This window comes from Danaus plexippus, chromosome 17, assembly GCF_018135715.1.
Source record: "Danaus plexippus chromosome 17, MEX_DaPlex, whole genome shotgun sequence".
In the NCBI taxonomy this organism is placed as follows: Eukaryota; Metazoa; Arthropoda; class Insecta; order Lepidoptera; family Nymphalidae; genus Danaus; species Danaus plexippus.
The window spans coordinates 9881046-9892770 of record NC_083548.1 but is presented as its reverse complement, the minus strand read 5'-3'; the positions used below and the strand labels follow the sequence as shown (position 1 = coordinate 9892770).

The 11725-nt window shown below is 33.0% G+C and overlaps 1 protein-coding gene across 1 annotated transcript; it reads right to left on the bottom strand.

Annotated features, from left to right (window-relative positions):
* Positions 1-2596: 2596 nt before the first annotated feature.
* LOC116775648 (uncharacterized) lies at positions 2597-7914 on the bottom strand. The gene is made up of 3 exons (XM_061523310.1): positions 7817-7914; positions 3296-3421; positions 2597-2977 (listed from the first exon to the last, which is right to left on the bottom strand). Exons 1-3 carry the CDS (start codon positions 7838-7840, stop codon positions 2825-2827), a joined length of 303 nt encoding a protein of 100 aa, XP_061379294.1. The 5' UTR covers positions 7841-7914; the 3' UTR covers positions 2597-2824.
* Positions 7915-11725: the final 3811 nt, after the last annotated feature.

Here is an 11725-nt window from a genome sequence, read left to right as displayed (position 1 = left end):
CCCTCTCATATTCCTACACGGCCTTTCCTGACATGAGCACGTCCCCGGGCTCCTTTGTGTTTAACTTTCTTGACGTCCAAAATGTAGTATTAGCACCAAGGGCAGGAAATTCTTTTCATTCGCATTAGACGTATTCAGTTTTGAATGTCTTGACATTCCAGACGGGCTTGGTTGCGGCTCAGTCCCCTCCACAGGCAGGTCAACCTCCGGAGGCAAGTTGGCGTCATGACACAACTCTTCTCCCTCATTGTCTACGTCTGAAATTGAGAAATATAACGGCAGAAATCTTTTCGATTTTTGATTTAACTCAGCAGTAACATCATGGTTAACGTCAATGTAAAGTGAGCTAAACAAACATAGCCCACACAAAGTGGTTGTAAAACATCCCAATAACCAACCACTTGGGGCGGGACTTGTCGGAAGATCGCCCCCTCACACCTCGTCAGAGACCCACAAGGAATTGCTTGAGGCATGACTTGGTGTGTGTGTGAAGTTTATTTTAAAAACATGTTCCAAAACATACCATCTGATACAGGCAATGTTGGCCGACCAACATCCCATAAATAAACTCATGATCTTTTACAACCACAGCTCGATAGACAACTCACTATCAAAGTCAAGCTTCCGAACATACTAAATTAATTCCTAACCAAGAGACTAGATTCTCGGGAAAACGTATCCGATGCACTCCAAGATAAACAATTATCCCAGAATCAGCCTCCTCCCGAGATAACCGGCCCGATGCACTCCAAGGCAAACGGTTATCCCAACCTAAGCGTCCCCTCCGGGATAACCGGCCCGATGCACTCCAAGGCAATCGGTTATCCCAGACACAACACCACTTCTTCACGCGTTACGAATGAAAAAGAGCTCTGATGTCCTCTGACAACTGCTTATATGTCGTTTGAGTCTCTCCTACCCTCTCATGTTCCGACATTGATTCTCTCCTACCCTCTCATATTCCTACAATATTATAATGATTTTAGGTATTATTAATCGTCTAAAGTAGCGATATTTGGATTAATAATTGTCTTTATCGATGTCATTAACTAAATCTTTTGCTTCAGAAACGCATAAAACAATATTTCTCCAATTGACAATATCCACTTATAAAGATGTGCTGTTATTCATGTTTTATACTATTGTTGGAAGTAATATGAGTACATGTAACTAAATAACAGATCACTTAATCTAAACTGTACCAAAATATACCTATTGTTTCATTAGAAAAACAAGCGTCGACTTTTATTGTTCGGGAAACCCCCGCAAATAGAGCTAAGTCTGACAAGGTCGCTTTTGCAGTAAATGGCGCGCTTTTTAAAACACCGTTCAAAAAGATACGTATAGATGTCCGCGAATACGACACTTATTTCTTATATTCCCAATACTTGTCCTTTTATACGATTTGTAAAACGAGGTTACTAATTAAGATAAAATAAAAATGTGTATATCAGTATTTGCGCATAGATAATTTAAAACCAATGATGAAATAAAAAATAGTCCATTTTAGACCTGTCTTTATACACGTCGGGACCGTCGATATATCAATATATTTCATGTTTGAAGCTCTTTAGTAGAATTAATGCTGTCAACGTAATATATATATCGGATTTTATTACACATTCATTATTTTAAAGACAGGACGCCAGCCTCGCTGACGTCACTAATGTCACTTGTTTCAGTACGTTCCAGATATTTTAAAATGAAACTTCAATTCTTCTTAATGTTCTTGTATTTCTCGAAGGTTCTTTATGCTCCGCACTTGCTGAACTCTGCAGTCCCCTGTCGTGCGTCCAGACGTCATATTTAAACCAGAATTCAAACATAGTTCTATACTCTTTGATTTCGTTTTACTTTTAACAATAGTAACGACGACCAATAAGGTGTTATAATAATTGGTGCCAGTTATTTTCATGTTGCATCCGTCGTTGAAGCTGCTTGCGCCGATATATAATATGATAGTGTAGTTCAAATATTTTTTTGTCAGACAGCATATATATGTATTAAAATTAGGCTTTACCAACAAAATAGGCTACAATTTATATGTAGTGCTATTAATAATTGTTAAGAATAATTTAAAACTCAAGCATAAGGTTATTTACTTTATATATAATGTTATATTAATTGGGAATTCTTGTGATTGCTAGCTAGCGCCACCTGTTTTAGTTATGGTAATGTAAATTAATGTTAATTATATTTCTCTGTAATAATTAAAATGTTTGAATGCTTTAAAAATGATTTTAAGATTTACAATTAAAACTATAACATGTTTTGAGTAATATTTAATCTTTTATTATTTATTGGAAACTCTTATGGGCCAAACTAGCGCCCTCTGTATAAAATCATAGCTTACCCTCACCTAATAATTGTAACATCGAATATTATAAAATAGCATGTAAGTGCAGGATGGGGGCATTCTGTTACGAGTTGTGGAGCAAATGAAATCTAAGTGAAGGTACTGTCTAATTTATTTCTAACAGTATATAAAATATCGTTTTATTCACACTATTATTACGATAAAGATATTAAACACACAATAAGATTATTATCAGATTAAATGGGAAACCTTTGAGACACAATACTAATAATATTAATTATTTTTAGTCAAATCATCTTACGCGTTTCCCTGAACATTTTTCACAAAACGAACGCGTCGTGAGTGTTGATTAAGGTATGGTATATATACATGCAATTATTTTTGATAATTTCATAATCACTCACACAAATAATTGCGATAACATCTTAAGTAAGACAATCTTAACATATTTATGTATCGAATAAATTCCGAGTATAAAAACTGAAATCAAGACTGCGTGTGACGTCATCAAATGAGATAGAAGTCGTACTGTCCTCTGCCGAAGTAGACGTAGTCTGAGCACCACTTCCTGGCCATGAGATCGGTTGAGCAGCAAGCTGGGTAGGCCAGTTTGGATTTTGTGAGTTTCGCGCAGCGCTGACACAGATCCAGAAGTTCGTCCTGTGGAAAAGTTATGATTAGTATCAACAACACTTTACATTATACATATAATAAGATCTGAGAGTATGCGAGTATTATTTAAATGGAACCAATGTTTTCATTTTCGAGCAGACGAGACGAGAACGTTAATTCATGCATCAATGCAAACGAGATGAAAGTGATCACGGTTGCTGCAAAGTAACCGAAACGTCTGGAAGTATGAAGTTTTAAAAATAATAAAATAACGCGTTTTAATCCGAAAATATTAATGTTTTTAAGATGTTTCTTCCTAGTTACAGTAACAACTGATATCATCTTGTATGTTACTTTTCGACTCACATCCGTATGACATTCCGCGGACTCGGTGAACACCCCGCTGTCTGGAGACAGCCACGGAGGCCGCGCGTTCGATTCCTTGATCACCAACGCCATAAATAACAGCACTAGAACCGCTGTTTTGGTCTTCTGTGGATAACATTTGTTTCAATTGTTTTTTGTATCCCATTTTTTTTTGCATTATAACTATAACTATATCAAACCTAACTGTTTACCGAATTTGAACAAAACTAAGGTTTGAGGATAGTACTATGCGTTTTTTTATTATTTTATGACTACGTAAGCCCGACCTCTCAATCCGAATGTCTCCCACCATCCCATCTGCCCGTGATCACGGTTGCTGTAAGGTAACCGTAGCGATTGGATTATAAAGTCGTAAAATAATAAAAATCTTAGATATCGTTATTGTTACAGACCTCTGTTGTTAAAAAGGTAAAGATATTAAATAAATTTGTATTTATGAATGTTTAGTTATATTCTTGTTAACATACTTCATATTATATCCACGTATTGGCTGAAAAAAAACTAATCTAGCACTGAACTCAGGTCAGTTAGTCAGGTCAGAAGTTTGTTAGACACTATGATACTTTATTACCATAGCATGGAAAGATGTATTTTCGTGTGGAAAATGTAAACTAACTTTAGTTCCTCCTCCTATAGGCTGGCTTTTGTATTTAATTAAATGCGCATCCTGATTAGAACTAATGATAAGATTATTAAGCTTTTAGTTTTTGACATAGCAATGATATTAATTTATTTTATACGTAACGCTAACCTTAATATTTTTCGCTCTTATATTGGTTACATAACTTACATAGTTACAGTTATGTATGAAGAAATCATTGAACACGTTGTGGTTATAGAAATTTTTCTTCCTTAAAATTTTAAAACAGATAACGCATTTCTTTTAAACAGGTCGGAGTGTCAACGAAATAAAAGTTTAATTTTTTTTTATATCCAACAGTTTAGTGGGGGGATAACAGAATCGAGGTTATATTAAATAATTAATATGTTGCTAAGATTTTTCTTGTGTAATTACTTTTTACTGAGATAGAAATTAATATAAGATTAAGTTAATAGACCTGATTTAGGATAACTAGTAGCACATGACAATGCTACCATCATTTAAAATGCCCTAAATTATATTTTTTATGAAAACTTATGATGTCACTTTTTCATTTTTGTAAAAATATAAACTTATTTTTATCAATATTTGCAAAAAAAACTGCTCATAAGGTTTTTGTAGTTTTTATAAGTCGATATCCTGTTAAATTAGTAAAATTAGAAAGTTGTCTAATCAACCGGACCTTAAAAATTTAAACCTTAATTAAATTAATAAACTTAAACATCATTACAATCAACACGTTATTTTATATTTCATTGCAAATTTTAATTTATATAAATCAAATAAATTCTTTGATCGCTTAAAAAGAATTAAATTTGTTTTTTTTTTAATATTTTATTTATGTATGTCCACTCTAAAAACAGGTTGCAACTAGGCAAAAGTTTTCTAAAGCTTTATATATTAAAGACACTACAATAAAAGTCACTTACAACCGTATTTTAACATTGTTATTGTTAAAAACAACTACGCATCGTTCTATACACATCAAATCGGTGAGGCCTCACTGGTGGGTGGCCCGATGGGACCAACCCATTTTAATTCGGACCCTAAGGGCCCGACGGGGGATGCGCCCATTCCAAAGGTGCCTCTAAGAGGCCGGACGTCAGCTTAGAATGTCGTTGAAGTGGAGGATGGCATCGGAGGATGGGATTGCATGACGCCCCTCGACGGCAGAACGCCGGAACGACGTGTATGAAACGGGACCTCGTCTTCGCCGGCGAAGGCGGTGTGTGTTGGTGTGGTTCTGTGCAATGGGGGTAATTGTGTCTGTGTTGTCGGTTGTTATCTTATCGTCAGGGTCTAAGAGGATGCCTTTAGGATGCCTCTTGCCTATTGGGTAAATTAAATAGGTCTGACCCATTTACAGCAAAAAAGTACACCTTAAAATCCTTAGTTAAAAATTAATGACCAATAAATCACATTTGTTAAAATAATGGCTTTGATTGCGATAAACAATTAGGGCAGAGTTGTTTTCGAATCTAAACGTATCATTTACGACGTGTACTAGGTTATCGTAAAAGGTCCTTGCGGTAATTTTAACTATTCTACTTGCCTGTTGACAAACGCTCTGTCCGAGATATCATTTCGCTAATATATATAATTTCATTGACCATTTCATATAGAATTATATAGAAATTTGTTTTATTCTTTTAAGTTTGTTATTCCACTTGTAACATCTCTATTAGTATTTTGAGTTCTTAATAGAATAAGTTCACAGACGTTACTATTAGTACTGATATATTTTTTCTCAATATATATATTAATAATGTAAAAATTATACGAGATAAAACTAATGTTTCCTTAAAAATGTAATCGATTTAAAAGAAAGCAACTTTTGAATTATACCTTAATAATTAATTTAAATATGAGCAACATTAATTCTATTTTATTTATTATATATACACCTTTATAAAAAAACTTAGTTATTCAATTATTAGAGTATCTTATCAATACTTTAATTATATACTATATATATATATATATATATATATATATTTCAGTATTTAAAAACTATTATAAGGCTGTAAGTAATAAAGTCCAAATGTGCCTACAATAAACCAGTTTGAAAGTTTTTAACAGTCGTTTGAAAACATAAACGTGTGACACGCTAAAAGTTTTGGAACTTCCGATAAAAACTTTTGTGACATATTTATCAAACTAATGTCCTCACGGACAAAGTATTTTAAGTCGATAATTTTGGCATTTATGCTAGAGATATGTTAAGGAAAACGATGACCTATTATATATATATATATATACAAAAGTCCGTTTGCGAACTGTTATCTCCCAGACTGTTGAGATCCAAGAATTATGGAGTTTTCTCAACATTTTTTTAAAATAACGACGAACACTAACAAGATCCTTTTAATATATTAATCAAAATTTCCATACACATGTGATAAAAAATAAGAAACAAATGGTATACTGATATGACGTCACTCGAAAAATATTAAACCATATTCTTTGACTACTTATTTTAGATTTATATTATACTGTTTAGTTTATAACGAAATGTTTTGACTTATGTAATTAGCATATAATTCATTTTTATATAGAACACACCCTACCACAATTTAAACCTGCGACTTGGGGTTTGGAGCGATTAAGTTCTTTTAATAGTTGAGCTAACGTGGTGTCTGAGTTAAATTATATGAAGTCAGCGATAGATATGTCTGGGAGAGATAATGATAAGAAATTCGCAAAAAAATAATATAAACCACGCATCATCCAGATATTACGTTATAATAAAGAGAATACTTCATTCTAGTAACGAATAACTAACCGCCGCCCATCCCCGTCAACACGGTCTGGTTAATAAGATTTTTTATTTATGTCATTACATGCTTGTATTAAATTACGAAATGTATTATAAATTATGTTATTTTTCAGGTTATGGGCTAGGACTAAAGTTACTTTATCATTGTTTATATAATTTTAAAATTGAATATCCGTCCTGACAACATAATGGCTATCAAAAATCCAAAACCAAAATAACTGATACAAGAAAATAAAAGAATTACATAATAAATTCAAGCGACAAATTATAGTCATTGCTATTACTAAGTGGATTCAGCAGAAAATAATAATCTTAAAAAGACTTTGTAAGAGATTGACCTCGGCTCGGCCGGACGATGAAAACATATTTACCTCTATATGTTACTGTAATCAAATTTATTTATAACTGAAGCTTAACATTTTTTACTAATATGACGAATCTTTATATAAATTATAACTATGGATAAATACTATTATAATTCTTATTGGGGTCCTGTTACTAACGAGAGTCAGTTATTGATTACAAAACTAAAAAAGTTACTATAAATATTGTCAAAAACAATCAAAATATAAGTATGTTTTCATATCAACAGTTTTGATAGATATTATTTTTCTATCAATTACATAAGGTGGCAACCGAAGGTTCCAGGAAAACTACGAAACATACTTATATGTATATAATAATAAAAATTACATATTAAAACTTATAACCTATACCTAAGACTACATGATGGCCCCGATGTTAGGATAGCAATGCCATTCCATAGCTGGTGTGGTATCAGGAATCTTCTGATTCACACGGCTTGGTGTTGGTTCCGCGGAGTCAGCAACGATAAGATAATGATAACATTCTATTTCCAAGTTTCATCTTCATTAGTTAAAGAAAATTTCTTAAAAACTTATGTTTCATAACACCATGTTCCGATATTTTATAACAGTTTTAAAAATAGAAACAAAATCTTAACGTTAAAAGAAATAAAAATTTTCAACGAGGTTTAAAAAAAAATATATTAAATGGAAAAACAAAATATTTGGTGTTGGAGTAAAACATATATATATATTCTATGTTTTCAACATATAAACACGCCCATCCTATACCAGATACAACGTAAAAGTTAACATACCACGGATATATACGTCTCAGCCATGACGCTAATTCCTCACAACACTGTAGACAACCCAGCAGTGACTGTTTAAGTTAATTTCAAACCAACTACTATAATATGTTCCGTTATCACCAGGCATAGTGCTCCCGCGTGTTTGGCTTGTGATTTAGATGAATGTAGATTAGTTATTAATTCTTTTTCTTCGTTTATATTTCGCTACTTTATTCCGATCCTGTCTAGATCGCTGGACAATAATGTGTGTTATTTTATAACGTTAAACTTTTTTATTTTATTTTTTAAGGTATAGCACCTGTAATTATAACTGATCCACAACGACCGAAATCTTAAACTAAGATAGGTTATACAATATTGCCATATATAACCCCTAACTCATATATTATTAATTGCAATGTGAAGTTTGGTCACCAAAAAAATATTGTCGGAGCTCTTAAAACAAATTCAGTAGAAGCGGAACTGGGTTCAAAACATAGTATTAAATATTACTTGATTAAACATTCTTTATCTTGGACATTTGAAGGTTTAATGACCTCCTAGACGAAGAATGATTCCTTCTAAGAAAACAATTTTTGATTACAAACCTTCACGAGCCATCTAAATAACAGTTCAGTGACTTTCATCTTGAATAAGCGTTAACTTTACTGATGAGTCAACCAGGCAGATCCCACCAGGAGGATATATCTCTTGGAAGCTCTTAGGTGTTTATAGAGCTGCGATGGTCTCTTTAGATTCATCCCAAAACTGTTGTGATCCCTGAAGAAATCTGGTAAATCAGCCTATAGTGCGACAACTTCAACACCTTTATGACGACTTCATCAAATTTGTCAAAAGGCTTTTATTAAAATGATGGACGACGAAAAGCCAATTGAGACGTGAAGTTAGGTAATTATCGTAGATACAAGCTTTTTTTGATGTTACTGATCGTTTGGTCATCTACTTTGTTGAGTTCGTTTAAAAAGCTATCTACAATTCCATCTAAGGATGGAGGACGGCTTATATTATCAATCTTACAACCGAGAAATTTAAACCGAGCATTTTCTGTAACTGCAGAACGCTTTGACCGCCTAACGATAATTCCGGATCGTATGATGTAAATCTTGTATTCCGCCTACCGAGACACGGTTCAAACACGACACAAACGCATTCTCTAAGCCTATCCTATCCTACAAACTGTAATTTGCCTATAGCTTTTTCTAGCATTTTTTAAGCTGTCCGACAACAAAGCTTTGATCTCTGTAATTAGACAGATTACATTGATGACGATAATGGTGAACCAATGATGTGTGATACTTCATTCAAAGACGATGTAGAGAATGAAACAATTAACTGCGCATGATGCGGCGAAAATTGTTACCAAACAGACCATGTTGAACATTGGCTTCATTGTCTACTTTGTGAAATGTGGGTACACGAAAATTGGACAAATAAAAAATAAAATTATCGCGAGCAAACGAAAATTATTGGAAAGGTCAAGGGAAAAGGAAAATTTATCAATAGCCATCTACCCCATACACTTCAGCAGAATTCTACTTGACGTGCCGAGTGAGATGGCCAAATATCTTTTTTTTTCTAATAACTTTTTTTAAGATTTTTATATATATATTTATAAAAATCTTTATCTCATGTTGATATTTTTAGACTGATTATTTTAGAAATAAAGATTTAATAATAAGAACAATTTTCATTTCATTATGTTAAAAAAAACATGGCCATCTCTAACAAACTTACCCTAGTACAAAAATTAATAAGAAAAAAAACATGACCTACTTAACAAACAATCGAATAAAGAAATAAAATGGTGCGAAAACATAAATATGTTACTGAACAAATGCAGCTTTTAAAATCGCGTTATTCGAGTACATGACTAACGTTCATATTTGCAAGAAACCAATAAAACTGGCATATTTTATACCTGGCATATTTTACGAGCGTACATTTGGAAGAATCTATAATATTCATGCCAATAATCAGGAATATTGTCATCTAAGGATATTTTACATTTCTATTAAAGGACCGACTTCTTTCGAAAGTGTGAATCTGGTGAATGGATTTTAAAGGTGTTTCAAAATGTATTGTGACATTACTAAAATATGTCTTTACAGAATCAACGTGTAAAAAGTTATAAAAATTTTAATAAAAGCAAATGTATCACTCTAGGTTGTTGATATTATTATTAACTTTCAATTTTATTTTTAATGTAGATTTTTTGACTCTTCAATAAATTTATGTATTATCTGTAATGGTAGTGCTTTCCACTATAGTCATTCTGTAACAAGAAAAAGTCATTTTAGTCTGTCCGTATAGCGACAGTTTTTTAAATTTCTAAAAGCCGAGATACTTATTGAAGCTTATTATGTTGATCTTTTTTACAAAAGGACAAATTTACTCACCTCCACCATCCAAGTCGCTCTCTCTAGCTAAACAAATTTGGAACGAACCTACTACGGCTTTCATAATAAGGTTAAGATTACGAAAAACAGCTGCTACAGTTAACATACGTTTTAATGAAACAATAATAATACAATTGAATTGTTGAAGACATAATTTGAAACTGAACTCTTTGTGGTTAAACAAGCCATCGGATTTAGCTCAATAATAATAATTTATATATCAATAAGCTTATCATCGACATTTGGCTTTGAAGTAGTTGTAGGTGAACACAATTTAATGCATCCAAACAAATACATCCTCAAATTATTAAAAGAAAAAATCAAATTTCATTTTGCATGCCTTTAGTGATTGTGATACAATATCAGCATTATTTAAAAAAAAAAATTGTATTTATTAAAGTATTTCGAACCAACCCTGATTTCAAAGAAGTTAGCGAATTTTAAAAAATCCAAAAGCCGCTTCAGAGGTCAGTGCTTAAGCTTGAGAAAATTTTGCTCATCGAATTTACAGTTACAGTGACGTAATTTCTTTGCGTATTTTTTCTAAATGTTATATTAAAGTATATTTTAAGATTTGTATGTTTTAGTTATAAAAACTGTCAATTTTGCTTTATTATTAAACAACAGTTAAACTTAAAAATATCCTAGCTTCAAGAGTGTTCAGTAGTACGTGGATCAACAGGTAGTAGTTTCTATTATTATTATTATATTTAGTTAATTGTTAAACTATGTTACTATTTATTTATTGATTTATTTAATAGTGATAGTTAATATCGTACTTCGATTAGGATAGGTTACCCCTTGACATCCACACGATTTCAACTATCAGATATACAGACTGTAACTGACACCGATATAGGTCGGTGACAGATAGACAGTGACATAAACTAAGACAACTGTAAAAGTCGATTCAACTAATAATGACGTTTAGAGACATATCCTTAGGGCTGCCACTATGGATGAGAACGAACCACCCAGGACTCCATTAACTCTGGAGTCAACGAGACAGCGCAGTGATAAGGAGGCTGACATCCCCCGAAGAGACAGGAGCCTTTGCGCAGACATCTAGACTTGGACTTGATGTTAGGATGTGCAGACTTGCAACCGTTCCAACTCTCTTCCCTCCCATCGGGGGAATCCTCTCGGAACCTACTGCAGGATCTGTGGCTGCAAGCAATTGAACACTATAAATAGGGTAATCCTGCCGAGATAATCAGAACCATCTACATCGCCGTTGTTGAATCAAAGGTGATGTATGCTGCACATTTTAAAAGGCAAAGTTACTAGCCCTGAAAAAAAAAACCACTAGAATAGCCTTAGGCAGAAAAATATCTAGCTGCAAGGTGGACTACAAATCCGCAATGGAAACGGTGACGAACAACATTTCGCTTCACTTCAAAGCGGTTGCGCCAGAGGAAACACCAAAGCCATTATACAAAATGGCAACAGATTATGATTTCTACTGGATGTAGAACTTAGTGTGCTATGAAGAACTATCCACACTAACACGGTGCTTTGT

Excerpts from the sequence above, each read along its gene's own strand:
- LOC116775648 (XM_061523310.1), bottom strand. The coding sequence starts at position 7,840 with ATGGCTGAGACGTATATATCCGTG. Across the intron at positions 3,422-7,816 it reads CTGAGACGTATATATCCGTG|AAGACCAAAACAGCGGTTCT; the intron begins GTATGTTAACTT and ends TGTTATCCACAG. Across the intron at positions 2,978-3,295 it reads CCGCGGAATGTCATACGGAT|GACGAACTTCTGGATCTGTG; the intron begins GTGAGTCGAAAA and ends ACTTTTCCACAG.